The sequence below is a fragment of the Podarcis muralis genome, chromosome 7 (genome assembly GCF_964188315.1).
Source record: "Podarcis muralis chromosome 7, rPodMur119.hap1.1, whole genome shotgun sequence".
Taxonomy (NCBI): Eukaryota; Metazoa; Chordata; class Lepidosauria; order Squamata; family Lacertidae; genus Podarcis; species Podarcis muralis.
In genome coordinates this window covers 49,605,653-49,627,775 of record NC_135661.1, presented here as the reverse complement: position 1 = coordinate 49,627,775, position 22,123 = coordinate 49,605,653, and the positions used below count along the sequence as shown (strand labels likewise).

General features: G+C 41.6%; 1 protein-coding gene across 1 annotated transcript in view; it reads right to left on the bottom strand.

Moving 5' to 3' along the window:
- Positions 1 to 22,123, bottom strand: part of WWOX (WW domain containing oxidoreductase) — a 571,088-nt gene that overhangs the window by 433,612 nt on the left and 115,353 nt on the right. The window contains exons 6-7 of the mRNA XM_028739628.2: positions 16,171 to 16,259; positions 10,810 to 10,995 (exon numbers count right to left, since the gene is read on the bottom strand). Coding sequence (XP_028595461.1) covers positions 10,810 to 10,995; positions 16,171 to 16,259 — 275 coding nt within the window. The remainder of the gene's footprint in view (positions 1 to 10,809; positions 10,996 to 16,170; positions 16,260 to 22,123) is intronic.

The following is a 22,123-nucleotide window of genomic DNA, read 5'->3' as shown; positions in this document are numbered from 1 at the left end:
AGCGAAGAAGAGAGCCACTGCCAGCCAGTGGCCCCTTGCCTGACGCGCCTCAGGCTCGGTCCTCGGTGCCACCTGTGCCGCAGGTTGCCGTGCCACGGGGTCGGGTTTCTACCCGGGCGGGGGCTGGAAAGAGGGCACCTGCACGGGGTCTGGTCGCGCGGAGGTTACCTTTGCAGCCCGCGGGGGTGGGCACCTCGATGCCTGGTCATTCACAGGTTGTGTCTTTCCAGTCACTTCCAGCTACTCCGCAGCAGGGCGATGCATCAGAGTCGTCGGTCGAGGATAGCCTCCCTCTTCCTCCGAAGGCATCCTCTGGTGGTCACCGCCGCCGTAAGAAAAGTTCGAAGAAACGTGCCAAGAGGAGACGTAGAGACACCTCCTCCTCTTCGTCAGGTGAGTCATCCCAGAGCACGAGTAGTGATGAGGAGGCCCCCCTTAAGTTATACTGGGGTTATGGGGAAACCTCGGGGCTCCCGAAATGGGTTTGGGAGCGGAGGGCAAATTCCCATAGGGCCAGGTACGGAGCAGTGCAAGACTGCCTTGAAGGGGTCCTGGTGCCGGATGTAAAGGTCTCCACCAACTCGGCCAGGGACATTATTCCTGGGGCTCACCTGTCCTCCAAATTGCGTGCCAGGATATTGGACGGCCGCTATGTTGATATATTCAGCCTGGCCCCCCCGCTGGAAGGCCAGGAGCCTCTGGACAAGGGTCTGCCCGTTCCAAAGAAGCGGACGGTCTTAGCTAAGGCAGATAGGACCTTCGAGCGATGGTTAGATAGTTTCCAGGTTTTTGCCGGAGTGGTGGCCGCGGCTTATCCTAGAAGATCCGTGCATCTTTGGGTGTACCTATCCATAGTCCGTTCCGCCTTCACAATGGGTGGAGAGACTGCTGCGTTAGCGTACGACCAGAATTTTAGGCGGAGGGCGGCAAAGATCCCTACGGCCCGCTGGGATCGGAAGGACTTGGACGTCTGGACCACTTATGTGGCCCCCCGTATAGACAAGAAGGTCCCTGATACCCAGAAGTTTAAGGCTGCCCCTTCAAGGGTGGGACGTAAGCCCTTTTGCTGGGATTTTAATAAGGGCGCTTGTACACGGCAATCCTGCAAATACGCACATGTGTGCGATAAGTGTTCAGGGAACCATTCCGGGTCCGTGTGCCAGGTAGGCCGCCGCCCCTTTCGGAAAGGAGGGGGCTCTCAGCAGCCCCCAAAAGCCACTACGCAAGCCCCTGCCACGGGAGCAGGAAAATAGCATGATTTCTTCTTTAGCTTACACCCCAGTAAGGCTGCAGCCGCTACTTTCTTTGTTGAAGTCGTACCCTGATGCCAAAGCGGCGTCTTATTTGCGTGACGGTTTTTCTTTAGGTTTTAGAATCCCGGTGGTCTCTGCCCCGGTTGCCAAAAACCCAGCGAACCAAAAATCGATTAGGGATATGCCAGAGGTGGCGCGTAAGAAAATTGATAAAGAATTAGCTTTACGTCGCATGGCCGGCCCTTTTGCTGTCCCACCTTTGCCCAATTTGCATATTTCACCTTTGGGCATAGTGCCCAAAAAAGCCCCGGGCGAATTTCGCCTGATCCATAATCTCTCACATCCTAGGGGCACATCAGTAAATGATGTGATTCCCCCGGAGCTTTGTTCGGTGAGGTATGCTTCTCTTGATCACGCAATCAAGATGATCCGGAAATTCGGACCGGGTGCCTTACTGGCAAAGTGCGACATTGAATCGGCGTTCCGGCTGCTTCCAATTCATCCCGATGATTTTTGGTTGCTGGGATTTCGGTTCGAAGGTAGTTTTTACTTCGATAAAGCTATGCCCATGGGTTGCTCAGTCGCCTGTGCGGCTTTTGAGTGTTTTAGTTCATTTTTGGAATGGGCTTTGCGTGAAAAAACCGGTTTGAGCGGTGTCACGCATTATCTCGATGATTTTTTGGTCGCTTCGGCTGGCAATACAGGGGACTGCGTAGTTTTATTGCAGGCCTTTGCTTCCTTAACGGAAGATCTGGGTGTTCCTTTAGCGGCTGGTAAGACCGAAGGTCCTTCTACGCAGCTCACTTACTTGGGTATCCTGCTGGATACCGTGGCCCAAACGTCTAGCTTGCCGCTGGAGAAAATAACCAATTTGCGAAAGGTCATTGAGGAGATGATTCCATTAAAGAAGGTTTCCCTGCGGCAACTTCAGTCGTTGCTGGGCCACCTGAACTTTGCTTGCAGGGTGGTCTCTCCAGGGCGTCCATTTTGTTCGCGCTTGGCCAGACTTACCTCGGGCTTGCAGGCCCCGCATCACAGGGTCCGCCTTCCTGCTCAGGTACGGGCTGACCTTGCAATTTGGTTGGAATTCTTGGAAGAGTTCAATGGGGTGTCATTGTGGCAGGACACTTTGAACCTCCACAATGACTTCCAGGTCCATTCTGATGCTGCGGGGTCCTTGGGGTTTGGCTTGTACTGGGATGGTAGGTGGTGTGCTGAGCGCTGGCCGCCTGCTTGGCAGGGGCAGGCTATAACGCGGGACCTAACCTTTCTCGAGTTTTTTCCCATTGTAGTGGCAGTGCACTTATGGGTCGAGCATTTCAAGGATCACCGAGTTTGTTTCTGGACCGATAACCAGGAGGTGGTGAATGTACTGGCCAAGCAGTCTTCACGATCCCCTAGGGTATCTGCCCTTCTTCGGGACTTCGTTTTACACTGCTTGCGTTTTAACATTGTGTTTTCTGCCCGTTTTGTCCCGGGAATTTCTAACGATATTGCTGATGCTCTGTCCCGTTTTCAGATGGAGCGTTTCAGGTCCCTGGTGCCAGTGGCTCGAGACCGTCCGGAAATTTTCCCGGATCATCTCTGGAACCTTGGCAGAACTTAGTCTTACAGGGAGTAGCTGCATCTGTTGCACCTTCTACCTTGAGGTCCTATAAAAAGGCTTGGGCGGACTTTTTATTATTTAGCGGGCAGTCCGTGGGGGAAGTTTCCACCCCCCATTCCACCTCTCAGGTGCTCCGGTATTTGGCGCATCTGTTCCAGATGCGTAGGGCAGCTAGGACCCTTCGGCTACATTCTGCAGCGATCTCCTTTTTTAATAAGGCATATTTCAACAAAGATCCGTGCAGGAAGTTTGTAGTGCGTAGGGCCCTGGAGGGATGGGGGCGACTCACTCCTTCCAGGACCATTGCCAGACGACCCATTACATTTGATCTGCTGGCGCAGATGCGGTCTAAGCTGCGGAGCATCTGTTGGTCGAAATTTGAGGCTCGGCTATTTTCAGCAGCCTTTTCATTAACTTTCTTTGGGGCCCTAAGAATCGGGGAAGTGGTCCTTGAGCGCAAGCTGGACGGGGGTTCAAGGGGTTTGCTGATGCAGGACGTTAGTGTGTCTCCAAGGGACTTGCAGGTTAACGTTAGGAATTCAAAGACGGACCAACTAGGCAGGGGCGCTGTCATTACACTCCCGGCGACGGGCGAATCTGGCCCTTGCCCAGTGAAGGACCTTACGAAGTATTTAGCCTTGCGTCCTGGTGGCGAAGGGCCCCTGTTCATACATGAAAATGGCCGCCCGCTGGTGAGGCACCAGTTTAATGGAGTGTTACGAAAAGCTGTGGCGGCTTGTGGCCTGCCGGCTTCTGAGTTTGCCCCTCACTCATTTAGGATTGGAGCGGCTACAACTGCTGCACACTGGGGTCTGTCAGTTAAGAGGATAAAGGACCTGGGTCGGTGGCGATCGGATGCATTTAAAGCCTACGTACGGAAATAATGCGTTGTTGTATTTATATGTGTGTGTTTTACCCTAGGTCGGGCTGCTATCCGTATCTGGATAGTAGGGCACAGTATTGTGCACTGGGCTGCGGACAGAGCTCGCCAGTCCGGACTGGGTGATGGCCTGGGATTCCCGCACCACGTACAGGTGTCCTGGATTTCCAGAAGGGGGATGCTGTGGAGGGAATTTTTACCTCTCATTCGAAGGCGTGTCCTCCGATGTGGCCCTCCTTCAGCGATCGTGGTGCAGCTTGGGGAGAACGATATGGTATCATCTTCCTGCTTTGTGCTGCGTGCCACCATATTACTGGACCTTAAAGAACTGGCGGCACTGGTGCCGTCAACTAAGATAATTTGGTCACAGCTATTGCAACGCCGCATTTGGCGGGGTAGCCCTTGCCCAGCTGCCACCGAACGGGTAAGGAAGCGGATTAATTCCGCAGCAAGCAAGCTGGTGGTGAATCTGGGTGGGGCAGTTATCCCTCACCCTCTGATTTCATTCAAGGCAATTGAATTTTACAGGGATGACGGGGTTCATCTCTCGCCAGTTGGGAATGATGTGTGGTTGGACGCTTTAGTGTCCAGGCTGAGGGTGTGGTTTAGTTTGTGAGTGGTTGGCGGCGAGCGTAAGGGCTCGAATGGCGGTTAGGCATTGGTTAAAATTGGTTGGTGGAGGGGTATGGATTGGCTGTGCCTGCCCCTCCAATGCTGCTGCTGACGGGTTTTCCGTTAAAGGAATTCTGAAGCTTACCATCCCCTTCGTCCAAACCCTGACGGCAGGGTGCGGGCCGCGTAAGCTTCAAGGAACATGCGCGGAGCAGTGAGGGTCTGTTACGCAGCTCCATCTGACTCTGACCATGTTTCCTCCGAGACTGGCTAGGGAGTCAGTGCTGTCCCCCAAGGCGGGGGGGGGGGGACAGGTAGTCATAACCAATGCCTAAACAACCACTCTCAATTTGTATATAAATAAAGTTGTGGCCAAAAAATTATGCCAAAAACCTAAAACAAAAATTATGTGTGTTGTCTGAGTTATTGGGGTAGGGGTTTTGCGGGTCCTCAGCACGCAACAGTCTTCCTAAATTCTTCTCTTGGTTAGGAAGGACATTTGCTCCACAGACATCAGGAGTATAGTGTTATATATCAAGTAAATTGGTTCATTATAAACTAAAAACTTGCCAACTTCCTAAAAATAGAATGGAAAATGGGTAAGGTCTACAAAATTATGTCCATATCATATGAGGGAGTAGATTTATCCATTCTCTTTCTTTCACTTTCAGCTCTCTACCACCACTGGCATGACCACCCATATGATATTTGACTGTTGCTAAACTCACGTAGCTCTGTTGTTGTTGTTGTTGTTTAGTCGTTTAGCTCTGTAAGACATGCCCATTCACCCTGGCTTCCTAAATTAATACAATTGCTTTTTTTTTTTTTTTACTTAAACACATTTGGATAAAGAAGATATGAATGTATCTATTTAAACCTGCAGAGAGGGCCTGTTTTATTGTGTAATCCATACTGGTTTTAGGCAAAGTAAATAAAGAAACAAATAAACAAGCAAGCAAATTAAATAAACAAAGCCCACATGGGAAGGATGCAGGAATCTAAAACAAGATTTGCTAACTGTGTGTTACTGAGCCTTAATAAGCCAAATAAAAGCATTAAAGGCTGAATTCATATGACTTTTCGCCAAACATTTCACCAAGGGGTGGGTGTTTTTGTTTCAAAACACACTGTGACAAGACACACCTACTGCTGGATCTTATGAACACCAGAACATATATCTGGTTCTGAAGGAGAGCACATTCTAGGCATACAAAATATTTATTGATCAACTGATGTCTATAGCGGGGTGAGGATAGTGCAACTGGGAAATCATTTTTTTTAAAAAAAACCACCTGGAAAGGTAATCAGATTTATAGAAACACATTTGATTGCCCAAATTGACAAGGTATAGGTACTTTGATTTCTAGACTTACCAAGACCAATAATGGAACACTGGAATGTGTTCTACAACACAAGAATTAGCAGAGTGCTCCTTGGCATTTTGTAGTAAAGCCTAATGGCATCAGGATGTCAACTATTAACTTACTCGATTCAGAAATGGCCAATTGCATTTTACAAGATCTGACAAGAAAGGATTCCAAGCAGATTCTTGTCTCTTTCTCCTACTCCCCCTGCCCATATGATTCAGTCTACATATTTGCATTATGCCTTTGATAGCAACAGGAACCATCTGCATCTCCCCTGTCAATTCACACTCTCGGGGCCTGACTGCTTTTTATCAGTATCAGATTATTATAATTATTATTTTTATGTAGGTTACGTTTTTTTAAAAAAGTTCAGCATGGCTGCTAGACCACTTTTTAAAAATACAAAAACTAGAAATAGTAGCTAATTTGTTAGGCAGTGTGGGAGAGGTTGGCAAGGGTGGACCCAGGTTCCTCCTTAAAAGGTTCAGCACTTTGACTGCATGGTGGGATTCTGGAGCTTAGAGGCTGTGTTGGCACAGCACCCATCATATATTTGATGGGAAGTCTCCCTGATGGAGTCATGGGCCATTCTTTTTAACTAAAGGCAGTAAAGCCTATCTCTGAGTCCATACATCTTACAGTGAGTGCAGAGAAATTGGAGAAAAGAAGTTGGAGGAAAGAAGTTGGTACAATCCTTTCCAGCTGGTGAGAGTATACAAAGCCCAGAGCAGGTGTGTCCAGTAATAGGGGCATCTTTCTACTGACTGAAGTTTCATTGCTTGAGAACAGCAGAAATAGTAATATTTTATTTTCAGGGTTGCAATTCTACTACAGGAACTGTTTTCTTGTACTGCCTGATTTCTTCCCTTATAATGAGTTTTCTTTTCTTTCTTTTCTTGTTTTTTAAAAAAGCAGTATAATTGCGTTAAGCAGAAATTGTAAATATTTTGATATCAAAATTTTTGGCTTTTGAAGCAGAGTAACCGAACAGCCTTCATCATTTATCTTCTCCGACTTCTAGTACACAAGTAATGCATACTCTGGAGTTTAAGTGCCCAAGTAACTACACATGAGACTTGCTGCTTCTTAGAATCTTTTTAGATTAAAAATTGATGGCTAGAAAGGGGCTGTAACATTGGTTATATGCCATCAATAGCCTTAAAGGTATAAAAGATAAATGTGAACAAAGCCAAAATGAGCTCTGGCGGAGTCTAATGTTTTTAAGTATACCCATGGCATGACTGAGCACAAATCAAAGTAACTAGTTGATGTTTTTTAATTGGGTCTGACAGAGTCATTAAACACCAGCTGTTTGTTTCTTCCTTCCTTCCTTTTCTTTTCTTTTTTAATAATAACAAGGTAGCAAAAAAAACTGAAGGCTTCTACATGAAAAGGAATTCTTCTAGATAGCCATCTGCCTGTCCTTATATTGGTGGTTTATTAAACTGAATATCAACAAGAAATAAGGGGCAAAAAATAGCAGAAGTGTATGTTTAAACATGGTGCTGCTACTTTCCAAATGTTATGCAGACCTTTCCAAATTTTGTTTCTTGTAGACCTTTCCTGTAGGCTGGAATAAACCTCTAAATTCTGTGCTATGCTGAATCTTTTTTGCTTGCTGCAGTCAGATAAGATCTGGAGAACTCTGGGGAGGTTAGGGTCCTAAAATGCAGCAGTGGTCCTTGTGAGACCAATGCTACTCAGGTTCACAACCCTTGATCTACCCCAAGAACTTAGCATCCTAATCTTGTTAGCTGACTAGTCTATCTATGTAGATGCATATCACCTACTGCAGCTGAAATAGTGTTTTGCTTGTAATGGAAAGCATCTATCAGGTGCAAACACCCCCAACTTGAGTATGCACCACTGTTGTGGCCTCCCTTTGCTTGGTGGCAAGTTATACCTGGACTGGTACTGTCTATCATACCAGAAGTGAAGGGATCAAACATGAGACTTAGAAATACAGACTCAATGGGTGGGGAAAATGCTTACAGTGGAATTATATGCATGCTCACTGAGCAGCAAGCCCCAATAAGTTCACTGGGGCTTACTTCCGGAAACCAGGCGTCACAACCTATTTCAATAAAGGTAGCTTTGTGAGTCTGTGGCATGAAGGGGGGGAAAGAGCCTTGTGGCATTTTAAAGACTAACCAATTTAATATTTAAGGCGACAACGTACTATTTAATATTTTCACTTATGGCGCTCACCCTTAATTTTTTGCTTCTTTTGTAAAACATCAGAATCTCAAACTCTAGAAGTTGTGGAAATTACAACCCCAAACCCCTTTAAAACTTTATGATAAGGTATGGGGTGTTCATTTAAAGTTCTACTTAGTCCATAAGTCTCTCTCCTGCTTCTTTGGTGTTCCTGGTGGCATAGAGAGCTTGTGAGTGACTAGACCTTATGTGGACATTCAAATAAATATGTGGAATGGGAGTAGTGTGCATGATCTCGGACCCCCTGACCCCAACATTCATTCATACAACATCTGAAAGGAAGAAAAAGAACAGCTCCTCCTCCCAAGACAGAGGCCATTCTTCAAATATTGTTTTCTATCTAAGAAGAGTGGAATGTTGCCATCTCTTGAGGCATTGGGGGAGAAAAATAGTAACCAAAACTGGCTCTGGCATTCTCAGACAGATTGCAAAATACATACACACAATAAGATGTAGTGGCTAACAAGCTCCCTTTGGCATTTCAACACTGTAAAACTAGCAGCCCTTTTCAATGATTATTTTATATGTTTAAGTATGATTTAATGCATGACAAGCCCCCTACAAATGGAAAAGCAATTAGTTGCTTTAGTTGTTAGGTCTGGAATCACACCATTTACTTATTGGGGAATAAGTTTCCATAAACCTTGGCTGATCTTGCTCAATTACGCAATGAATGTTCCAACTTTATGTTGGGTTGTTTTTTTTTGAGTTTTTGGGGCCTTTATTTCATCAAGCTTTAAAGCTTTGCAAAAGCATGAATTTAAGCTGCACATGACACCAAGGGAGGAAGAGGGAGAGAAGAAATAGCTCTGGAGCAAAGTTGTCGTTTTAAAAACTATTGGAGATCAGCGTTATACACAGAGAAACAAGCAGCTGACAATTCAACATAATCTCCCATTAAATAACAGCTCATTTATACATATCCCATTGTGCCCTCCACATCTGGCAAGTGATTGGAGTTGGCAGATTTATTTCTAGTGCTAAACTTGCCTGCCCTGCGGTAGCCTCCCTCTCTTGTAATGGGACTCCGCTACTAGCTTTCACAAACCTGGAGTGATTTGCAAAGATAAGGCCATCCAAGAATTTTTTTTTTACCACCTAATTACTAGATGTTTCATGTCTTAACACTAGGGAGGATTATTATGGACATTTTCAATTGCTTCCTTTCATTTCAGCTGCCATAAATTTAAAATGGTTAAAGTAAATCTATCTGCAGTGTATCATTTAAACCATAAGCCCTTATGTTGGGAAGTGATAAAGGGGTTCAGCCTGACCCTTGGCTGGTCTCTCTTTGCCAGGTCCCAGGGGTTACATTTTAGGGAAACATGATTTTAAAAAAGTAAGCTTCATAGTAGGTCAATAAAATATACCACAGGGTGGAGGGGACAATTTACGTACCCTCCATACCCATAATGTGCTTAGCCAATAGCACTATGTTTTAACAAAACAGAAGAAAGGTTTTTAAAATCTGTTAGATATTCTTACAGCTGGGTTGGCAGGGCACTAGCTTTGTAATAATGTATCAGAGTATACAGTAAACATTTTATCTTTATTTGTTTTTGCCTTTTTACCAAACATTTCCTATATTCAATGTACTGCTACAAATACAGCTAAAATCAGATGAAATTTTCCATATTTTTCTGTCAATTGGACTTCTAGGAGCAGTAGAAAATTGCACTTCTAAGAGCAACTGTGACATTTTAAACTGAAATCTCAATCAAAGAGGCTTGCTTTCAAAATTAAAAGTCCTGGAGACATCACTTCTATTATTACATTGATATGGCTAATGCCTATATTCAGCTCCTTATTTTTTGTTGTTTTCAAAGAAAAAACAGAAAGAAAATTGGATTCAATCTTTAAGACCTTAATTGCATTGTTTCTCCAGTAAGAATAACTGTGCATTCTTCTTTGTATGGCATTGAAGTTGTTGAATGACAAATCAATAAAGGTCGTGCCATTCAGATTTAATCAATTATTTTTCCATCTCCTACCAAAATCAATGGCTCAAACAACACAGAAAACCTGCATTCATACTAATATTGTTCAAAAAAGAAGGACTTTACAAATATTAAGAGAGACATATCTCAATGTAACATCCAGTCTCAGTGCTGGATCCTTTACTCAGGATTTAGATTTGTATTCCAGTCTTCCTTCAAGGACCTGAAAGCATATATAGGACAGGATCCTTTAAAAAATTTAAAAAAAATTATTTAGCATAAGTAACAAGCATCCCTCCCCATGCTGTAGCAGAGATGCTTCCCAGCCAGGTGTGGGATGTGGAGCAGCAGCAGGAAGTCACACCCAAAAATCCTAGTGCAGGCTCAGAACATGACACATGACTCCTGGATCTCAGCCAGGGTTCCTCCATTCTCCATTTTATCTTAAGAACCTTATGACGTACAATTAGGAGTGACTGAAACAAGGACACTAAGCAAAATTCACAGATGACTAGTGACTTGCATCTGAGCACAAAGGTGTAAATTCAGCATCCTATTCCACCATATCAGTTTCAAGTCCTCTAACACACTGATTTCATGGGATACTTCATTAGTTTTAATTTTTATGTACTGAAGTTCTTATCTGAAAAATGGAAACTTTTGCTTTAATTATTGCCCCTCATTTCTAACATAGGAGAGAAAAACTGACAATGGGGGAGCCATGAATCTATCCTGCTGACCTGGAGCTGGGAATGGGTGTGGGTGTGGGTGCAGAATGATAAATAAAGATTTAAAACATTAAGAATATCCCAGCATGGTTACTTCTAGCTGAACTCACTTTCCATTTGATCAATAAAATGCTTCAGGACTTTCATAAATCACTTAATAGTTTAAAAATCTCTAAGTGGCATACAGCATGTTCTGAGTCAGAACTCACCTATGTGATTCTGAGGAAACCATCACAACTCTTGCAGGAACTGAGCGACGGAGAACATCTTCAAGAAGCTGAATGAGATAGAAGTGTCCCAAGTGATTCACCTGGAAGGTGGACTCCAGACCATCTTCAGTCAGTTGCCAAGGAGCCAAAAAAGTAGCAGCATTGCAGATCAGCACATGGAGAGACCTTTTAAAAAAACATATATATAATCACCACCAGTCACAATCAAGTATGAAAATGGTATAATTAATTACAATGATGAATGTGTGAAGACATTTCCAGTATCTTGTTGGGACCTACTCCTACAGGTTGATATTTTTAATAGCTATAGCCCTTGATTTTTGGATAGTTTCAACTTTTGCTTTTTTAAAAAAAAAGAGTTCTACAATTTCCTTGTTATTTTTGCAAAGCTTTGCAAACTGTTGTAAACCACCCTGAATGCTATGTAGAAGGCAAGGTAAAGATTTCTTGAAATAAATGAATCCATATTAAAGACATTCCTTTATTGGTGAAGAAATGTTTCCATTTTCAAAACATAATTCACTCTGACAATAAAAAGGCTGCCTTGTAGGTAAGTCACTTATAGTTTTCATATGTTGGTAAAACACAGGCACTGGGCTACTTTTCAACCAAAAATCATTTGTTTTCTAAGTAAGGCAATGGGGGCAGGGGGAGATTTGTATTGTCATAGTCAAATTGTAACACAGATTTCCTACCCACAAGGACTCACATGTTTCCTATATGCACCTATAGTCAGTGGAGCTATGCCAGACACTATCAGGTCTGTTAAGCAGCTACCTGTGTGGATTCAGTCTCAAGGGAATTTGGAGCTGTTATCTCAAATGGATGCTTAGGCTGCAATACTATACACATTTACTAGGGAGTAAAACCCACTGGACTCAATAGAACTTACTTTTGAGTACACATGTATAGGATTGCACTGTACATTAGTGTACCAATGCTTACTGGACAGTTATATGTTTTAGAAGTCCAGTTACAAACAGCAGAGGTTGTCTCCACCATCTCATTGTAAAGCACTGCCTTGGTGCTATTCAGGTGCTGTGGATTGTTCTGTATATACAGCACCTGAATAGCACCAAGGCGGTCCTTTGTGGTTGGATGGGTTGAGTGGCTAAAGAGGATTTCATGATCTAGATTTCATCAACTAACATATATCATACCCTGGGGTTATGACCCATAGAAAAATATCCTGTATCCTTTAAAAGCTGTCTGTGGTGATAACATCATGAAAAGTCCAAAGGTAAATGGAAATAGTAATGTGACTTTTCTGTGTCAGAGCATGTTTCCTTCAAGTTTTTACTTCTCCTATTGACTTGAGAAGCAGTTCTTTTTTCAGACCACATGTCTCCTCCATTTGCAGACAACGTGCATTCCTGTTTATGGAAGGCACAACCTATTTCCTAATTTGGAAATAGGTTCACTAATCTCCAAATTCACAAATTTGGACAAAAACTATAACACACAAACTGATCCCCCAAAGTGTGATCCCATATTGCTGGGAGGCCCTCAAATATTCCAGCCATGTGGTTCTTTCCCACCCAACTGCTATACTTCTCTTTTCCATGGGAGGGGTGTAAGATCCAAGAGGGAACTGCCCATAGAAATGGTCCTACACACCAGTGTGTATACAGCAGTGTATACAGCAGTGTGGGACTGTGTGGCAAGGAAGCAGCTCCCACACCAATGGAGTACATGTGAAAGGAATTGGCTTTCTAAACAAGAGATGCATTGGATAGGCGCATGTGGGATCTCTTAAAAATGGAGAAATTTGGAGAAAATAATAGAAGTTCCTTATTTTCTAACTAACCAACACAACAAAGAATTGAAACAATCGGAGTGGGGTGCTGGCTATGTAATGCAGTCCCTTATAAAATTTTGCAACACACAACAATAAGTGGGATCTGCAACAAAATGTTGGGGTATTGGGTGCTCCTGTTCAAGGTTCTGGCCTGTCAGTCATACCCTTCTGCAGAATACTCAATGCCATGAACACTTTCTAGTTTTATGTCCCCTCCTCCCTAAAAACATAGTTAGTGTATGTTTCTACTGAGCATACACAGTCCACATTGGGCTGTTTTGGGGTTGATGCCCCACCCTTAGTTTTGTTGTTACTTTTTGCTGATATTGTTATCATTCCACAAACCCTGGATTTCCCCTCCAAAAACCTGTTATGGTTACATATGAGGACTGATAAGAATTCTCCCAAGAATTGGGTTGCAGAGTTTTCTAAACTGTGTGTTGCAACACGTTAGTGTGTCGCGCGAATGCTCCATATGCTCCTCCCAGGGCTAGAAAGGGGTTAGTTTAACCTCCGGTTTGCTAGTAAAGCTGAATTACTGTGCCGTGAAATGATGCATGTCACCAACATGAAAAGTTTGGAAGCTCTGGGTTACTGTGTCAGTGTGTGTAACTACTTACTGCATACCTAACATTTGCAGAGCTTAAGAGTGTTCAAAGCACTCTACAGACATTGTCTCATTGTAATTCTGCAAGTTGTCAGCATTATTATGCCCAATATTGTACATGGGAGGCCTGAGAGTCCACTTGCTCATTCCACATTGAACATAATGAAACATTTTGATGAGCTTGGTCCTAATAAGTGCTTAATCTAGTACTATTTTGGTGTTCTTTTTAAACGGATTTATACAAATATTTGCATTATTTAAATGGTATCACAACGTGTTCGGAGGAAGACAGAAAGCTGGCATTTTAAACTTCTTAGATGGTTTGTTTTTAATCTCATTTCCCATGTTGGTTACCTACACTATCAGCACCTCTTTTTAACATACTTATTTTAATAACATCTATAAAGGAAGCTATGAGTTGTATACACAGCCTAACTGGTTGCATTCCAAAATGTTAAATTCCCTTGGAAGCAGTTAATGATGAAACAGAGCAACTTCATAGTGACATGTTAGTTTATAAAGTTCAGGAGTGAGATAAGGTTTATTTCAGGTCTATTAAAAAGTGTCAAAACAATCACATACACTTGCCACATTCTTATTTATTTATTTATTTATTTCTGTGGAGTGCTTTTAATCAATGTATTTTGTTTAAAATTTTAGGTCATTATATTGATTGCTATTGCCCTTTGTAATATTCTTCATGGCTTTATTATTTTAAATTAAATTTTTAATTAAAATACTGTGCACACATACCCTTTAAAAATTCTCTCATTAACCATTAAGCTATAAAAACTGCAAAATGCTTACTACTTTATTTGCAGCAAAAGATATTTTAACTATACATATTAAATCATAAATATTTTACATGCTTATCTACCCAACATGCCCCTTATGGCTGGTTAGATCTTGTGCAAAAGCATCAAAGCAAATGTCTCATGAAAGCCATGTCCCTCTTTTCAAGGCAGATCATGTCCACCTTTATGCTGTTTCAAAATACAAAGAATATTTTATTTGTCTGCTTCAGTCTTTGGGAAAAGAAAAGGAGCCTTAATTGATAGGTCTCTTAACAGTGATTATGCAGCCTAATTTAAAGACACAAAAAAATGAGCACATGCCCTACTGAATCACAGGCCAAAGGTCAATTGAGTCCATCATCTTGTTTCTAAGTAAATGCTCTAAGGCAGTCAACAAGGCATGAAGGGAACAGTCCTCCCCCACCGTTGGCCCCAGGAATTGGTGTTCAGTAGCATATGTACTATATCTGAAGAACATGCTGGTTTCATTTAGCTTATCACTTCCTCTAACAGCAATCTCACATGGTAATTGTCTATAGCAGCCAAACAGAGTCATGCAAAAACAAGGTATCAGCATGTATGGGGAATCCAATGAGGACTGAGCATGCCCAGGCAACAAGGAATGCAGAGTGCAGAGGAGGGAGGAAACTGGTGGGGGTGGGGTATAGAACAGAGAGAGGTTCTTTATATCAAGTCAGGGTACTGGTTCATCTAGTTCAATGTTTCATGAATTTAAACAAATTCATATGCTCACCGAGGTGGCTTCATTTAGCTAAAAATGACTAAAAAGTAAAAGCCAGCCCAATTGCCAGTGTCAAGTAAAGATCTTCAAATACCTCACAGTGCAAATGAGAATTTCTTTTCCAAAGATATTCCAAAGATGTGTTGAGGCTTCATTAATGGACTGAAAGGCAATCAGCCTATTTGTGAGATCTATGGGTCTGGACTCATGCTGGCCACACGACCCGGAAGCTGTATGCCGGCTCCCTCGGCCAATAAAGCGAGATGAGCGCCGCAACCCCAGAGTCGGTCACGACTGGACCTAATGGTCAGGGGTCCCTTTATCAGATGGGTCTGGACATCTCATCGGGGAGGAAGCTGCCATATTCACTGAGCCTATAGTACCTCAAAGCAGACCCATTGAAATGGATGGAGTAAGTTAATCATGCCAATTCATTTCAAAGGGTTCACTCTGAATAGAACTAACATAGGGCCGACTTGCTTAAGCTAGCACAAGAGACTATAGCTTAAAACACATTGAACAGATTGTACAATGAAATAAAAATTGTCTCTTCCATTTGTACCTGCAATTTGGAAGATCAAAATTTAGATTGCTGCATGGACTCAATTTTTGACAGGTTTCAGGGTTAATTATTTTTCATAATGGTGTGGTCATAAATTGGCTCTGCTCCTTTTGAATAATCCACAATTTCTGTTCCTGTACTGGAATCTCTAGCAAAGTCACAGCCTCAGAAATGGGGCTGAAAAGTCTAATAGGGCTAGGTGTCATCAGCAGCATGATGGGAACTATAAGACTTCCCAGAGCAGAAGCTCCCCAGAGGGGAGCCCCACTCCTGCCAGCCACCACCTATTTATCATTACTTCACAGACAAGAGAACAGTGGAGAGGTTTCCATCTGATCTGAGAAGCCTTCATATGCATTATGTCTCAAGCATCTGGGGATCATGCAAAGTACAATAAGCAGGGGGGTGGCAAGAGAGAGGCAGTGCTTATCCCTTTCCTACATACCATTCCTACATACCACTACAAATTGTCATTCAGCCAGTGTGAAAAAGCATGTGGATTTCCCCATGTCTAGGGTTCAAATTGCAACTGTAGCCAAGAAATACAGCGTGCAAAACAATGCCCTTTAGAGCACAAAAAAATCCTGCCTGGACGCTGCTTTTCTTTTAAGATACAAGAGCTCAATTACAAAGTTTACATGTTATCTATAGTTATCCCCTAAGACACACTAAAAGTTTATAGAAATGTGGATGTTTGCATGCAAAAAGCTGTACATAACTATTGTTGTTTCTCTGTTTACAGTGATTATGCTCAGCTGATAAATTCATTTATTTCTAATTATGATGCTGATGTAGTGGTAGGAATTATGATACAGAACCCTCTCCCCGAGTACTTACACATGCTTGGATTTGAATGCTTCAACAAACTCCTGTACACTATGAAGAGATGCAAGGTCTAAGGTTATTGCTTCTACTTTGGCTTTGTGCTAAAATGAGAGAACATGAAGCAAAAAGATAAACAACATCAATTTGTTTGTATCACAATATCATGTTACACCAAACAGCTTTACAGTTACACATTTAAATTCCCTTGTTCAACATTAGAACCCTGCAATGGACATAAATCAACCTGGACAGCATAGAAAACAGTGCCAAATGCTATGTTCTCAATTTGTAGCACTTTTAAAGACAGACGGATTGTTCTCAGAAGTTGCTGATATTCTGAGGTTAGAGAACCAGAGCAAAACCTCCTGAAAAAAAACATGATTTGTGAAGCAGGGGTATATCGTGTGATATGTACAGCTGACCTACCCTTACAATTTGGCAGATGTGTGCTAGATGAATAAAGGAGTCCTTCAGTCTTCTTAGTCCACTGAACCACAAAATAAGTAGAACAAGTTGTTTTATTAATATTTATCGTTTTGATCCCCCCCCCAAGTAAATAACAAATTAACCCTAGAAACCAAAATGCATGGACCACACTAATCACAGTATTTGTGCATAAGGTAACAGAACTTACAAGCAGCCTTAATCAATCCTTATGATGGGTCTATACAGATACTCTAAAATGGTAAAAGGGAGATGATATAAAAATTGGGAGATGATATATAATGAATAGGAAAAAATGTTTAAGATAACTATTATTAAGAAACCAGAGACTTTTCTTTTGGGAATTATGGGATTATCCACTGTAGTGTTCAAGGTTGCATCTGCAGAGGCATCCCCAGTGCTTTTTTTTCTAAAAAAATGTTTAGGGGCAATCTCATTTTCCCACTCATATTGAAATACTGCCCCTCAATGAGGCAAAGCTTAGATTTACAAAATGTTTACATTCTACATCAAAGAGTATATAATCTTGATTTCCTATTCTTCCAGTAAGTTTTGCCATTTCTGAGTACTCTGAGTACTCTGTTGCCATTCTTCTTTAGTTGGGACGTTTTCTTCTTTCCATCCTTGGGGGGGAAATCACTTGAGTGACAGTGGTTGCATACATAAATAATTTTTTGTATTGTCTTGGTAACTCTTATTGCAGAGTGGGTAGAAGAAGCAAGTCTGGTTACTCTCCACTCTGGTATAGTTCAAAAAAAACATAGAATGCCTGCTCAGGGTTAGCTATCATCACCAGTCAGAAGCCGGTCTTGACTAAAATGAAAATACAAGGCAAAATATTGACCACCAATGGGTTTCTTTTTTCTTGCCAACTTTCCTTTGCAAGAGAGGTTATCTCCTCTCTGTCTCTCTGTCTCTCTCTCTCACTATAATGCTCTGTTCTCATCTCCAAGGGGAAAATAAAAAATAGTGCTACAAACACAAGGACAGCAAGGGGTCAAAAAACATCAAGTAGTTCAACAGACTAAACCACAAGCTGTTAGTTACTATGCTCTTGGGAACAGTGATTCAAGTCCACACACTATTACTCAGGTAATGCCTTTGCTCTTGGTGTCAGGTTGCAGGTTTCTGCTACTGGCTCCAAAAACAAAAAGGAAGCACCTGTAATATTAGAAATGTGAGGGGGAGGGTTCCAATGCCAACTATTCCTTTACAGGGAGAAATCTGCTGGAATAACTAAGCTGCACTTGGGGGTAGAATAAAAATATTGAAATACAATTAATGGACAATTGTGATATACAGATGACAAATACAAGCTATGAATATGGGTTTCTAGTCAGTTCTGCCAGTGAACTGAAACATCCTGTAACAATACATTCACTGCCAGGATAAACAATGTCCCTTTATTTCCAACTGTTGAACTCATTTGTACTGTGCTTCTGCAGCTTTTTAGACTTATCAGGCCATAGGTTATCGAGAGCAGGAAGAATCAGTAGAGGTATTTCTTCAGCAGCTTAAGGAGCAGACTTTATAAGGTCACAAGTAATGATGATGGTGGTTGTGATGTTTCTGAGTGTTCCAGACAAATTATGCCATAGAAATGCAAACCCTGAACACAGAGAAATTATAAAGGAAGAAACACATAGAATAACTGCAGACCTATAGGTTGTAAAAAAGAAAAAAAAGTTAAATTATCATGTCTGGATTTTTAACCTGACCATTGTTAACACATGCTTCGTATTTACAAGCTTCTCTTCCTACCTAGGAGGGCTAGGAAGTTTTTGTTACTGTTGTTTTAAGTGTTAACTTCATTTTGTCATGACCTTGAGTCAGATGCTTCTAGTTCTTGTTATTTATCTCCTTTATTTAGAAGTTATGAATTACAATTATGTATCTTGAAACATTCCATGAAAAATAAAGGGATATAAACCATATGCTTCATAATATCCAAATTTCTATCTGCCCCACCTCCAATATAAAACTTTGTGTGTGTGCTTTCTCCTGAGGAAAAACTGCAGTAGATAACACTCTTATTTAATTCTGAAAATGCTTCATGTTACATAGAGCAAATCTATTAAAACCTCTTAGAACATAATTGACAATATTTTACACTCACACTTAGAAAAATGCTTATCAAGCCAGAAGTTTAACCAGAAAGTGAAAACACTCAGAAAGCTAGCATTTTCATGATATGTGATGTGCTCACTTTACAGCTTAAAAACTGTTTAAAAATGAACACTGCATGGTACAGTAGTTTGGCAGTAAACATGATTGTGCATTTATGTCTCCACGCTGAAGAAGGAGTCTTTTTCCAATAGGGGATTTTTCATTCTAATGCAAGTGATGATTTACATTAAATATAGGTAAAGTGTGGTTACATTTTCCTGAAGGACTGCAAGGAAGTGAAGAGAACTACAATAAGTTGAAGCATAAAAGCTTTCTCTGTCATAATATTTATTATAATGGCATATAAAAGAGATGAAATAAATAATAGATGATAAAGAATCCTTCAGCAAATACCATTACTTGTGTCTGCTCTAGTTTTATACACAATTGAAGACTCTTAATAAATATACTGTAGTCCCTATAACTTATATAAGTGCTGTGGAGAGGGGAGAAATGTAAGATGTACTTTAAAAGGCACCAGAGTGGACATTAGCTAATTTACTGCATAATTATAGTCTCCATTGCTATACTAATACTGTATATATCTCTATCTATCTATCTATCTATCTATCTATCTATCTATCTATCATCTATCTATCTATCTATCTATCTATCTATCTATCTATCTATCTATAACTATCTGTAACAATCTATCTATCAGCTATTATCTCCCCCCCCCACACACAAACACAAGTGTTTTTCACCATAAACATATCCTTGAGTAGTATAGCACTCAAAACATTTCACCTTTTGAGGGTTGAGAAGACGATAAAATGTACTCCAGTTTAATAAAGAAAATTTCAGTCACCTACACTTGGAAAACAGTTGCCTGAAAGAACAATACATATTTTTATACAGACAAACAAATTGTGAGGGATAAAATGTGTTTACAAATAAAAGATTTGCAAAAGAGATTAAGAAATTATTAAGAATTTAAAAACCATAAAAATTGTCCATATGCTACAAAAATGTTCCAATCTCAATTGGTTCCCTTTTTAATAAAAACATTTCCAAATATGAATGGATGGCCAAGTCCTTGGGTGGAAAACCTTGGAGGCTGTCTAATATTATAGTCATTCCTAAGCCATTTAAGGATCGGAATCCCGATTTCTTTGATGAACACAGATGTAAAACATTTTCAAAAATCTTTGAAGATATGTTTTCACAACTGGCCACATTATATTCATAACCATCAAACAGGCTTCATTTGTCAACAGTTGGCAGCCACACCTACTTGGCAGCTTATAAATGTCACCCACTGAGCTCATACGCAACCCATGCCCACAGAATTCTTTTGCTTGATGCTGCCAAGTATTTTGATCATTTATATTGGTCTTCTTAAACTTCAACACTTTCAAAATTTCATGTGAAAGTCCCTTTTATCTGCCTTATACAAATCTATATCACACCAGTTGAGCAAATGAAGTGGTAACGGTCAAAGCTCTGACTTTATTCCCATTGGCCAGGGCACTAACTCCTGTTGTCCACTTTTTCACTAGCTTTCTGCCCTGGCCAAAGAACCATTAATAACCAGATATAAACTCCCACCCAACACCAAATTTGCTCTGCTTTCTATATATATATTTTTACTCCAATTCTGACAAACCACCTTATAAACACTTAACTTGCTATAGTTGATCTTAGCCAAAAGGCCAAGAAACACTTAACTGTATACCTAATTGTGGTGGCCAGATTACTGATTCTCAAGAACTGGAGAACTCTGATGGGAGACACGATGATGAACTGTCTTGCCCCAAATTGTACTCTGGCATTCAAAGAAGAAATGGCTCATGAACTTACAGCAAGAAGAAATGAGAATGCATCAGCCAAATTTTATTCTATTTGTTCAGGCTTTAGGCCCTTATAAAGGAACATGACTTTCACCCATCAGACACGCTTGGACATACTGTATATGAATAAGTCCTTTGAGGTGACATACAAAGGGACGCGGGTGGTGCTGTGGGTAAAAGCCTCAGCGTCTAGGGCTTGCCGATCGAAAGGTCGGCGGTTCGAATCCCCGCGGCGGGGTGCGCTCCCGTTGTTCGGTCCCAGCGCCTGCCAACCTAGCAGTTCGAAAGCACTCCCGGGTGCAAGTAGATAAATAGGGACCGCTTACTAGCGGGAAGGTAAACGGCGTTTCCGTGTGCGGCTCTGGCTCGCCAGAGCAGCGATGTCACGCTGGCCACGTGACCCGGAAGTGTCTCCGGACAGTGCTGGCCCCCAGCCTCTTGAGTGAGATGGGCGCACAACCCTAGAGTCTGTCAAGACTGGCCCGTACGGGCAGGGGTACCTTTTACACAGAGCTTGCTGGGTTAACCAAGGAAGGGCAGGGGCAAAGGAGGGATGATTTACTTTTACTTTTCTTTTTTGTCTTACTTATTTTTTTCCTGTTTCTGTCTTTCTTTCTGCCCCCCCCCCCAGTGTGTACACACACACACACACACACACACACACACACACACACAATTTAAAAATGGAATAAAACATTGCAGAAGGGGCAGTGAAGCCAAAAAGAATTGTGCACAGAATACCTTCTCCCACCTCTACAGTATGTAAATCCATAAGAATCAAAGCTGAACTGACACTTGCCTAAAAGACTAGGAAGCACAGACAAATTAAATCCAGACCAGAGTATGCCATTAGAATAAAGCATGGCAGCTTTGATGCATTGGTTATGACAGTCAACAATGTCCAGCAATAGGTGGTAATGATGATCTTCATGCAAGATGGATGAAAACAAGGAAATGCTTTTATTTCAGTTTCAGGCTGTAAATATTACAGTCCCTAATGCATGCACTTGAGTATTTATGTTAGGCAGGCTTTATAAAGTCATGCATGTATTTTGAATGCTATGAGATTACCTTTCAGCCAGCTGAATGGGACAAATGAATCACATGGTGCAAAGCTTTAAGGCCAACTGAAGATATGTTGTCTGTTTTCAGAATAGGTTCCTTTACAGCATTTGAGATAACTTACGGAGGACCATTAGAAGCCCTAGTAGATGGAATAATTTTACACTCGTTTTTCTTCTGTTTCTTTCTGCCTCAGCTATTTTCATAAAAGACATTTCACATTTTGCATCTAGGGCTTTAAAGTAGTGCATGTCTTTAAAACAACAGCTTCGTGGGCATTTTTGTTAGTTATGTTCCTAACATCTTTACTGGGACTTGACTGAGTGAGAAGGAAATTAGCCAATGTTTCAAGGACATGATTAACTGCACTTTAAAAGGAAAGAAGGGTGCCATTCCTTTGCCTAAAGAGCCTACCCTTAAAACATAAGAACAGATGATCCATTTTATGTCTTGGACAAATACTTGTTTCTGAAGGCAGCAGGGATCTGGAGCAGCTATTTAGG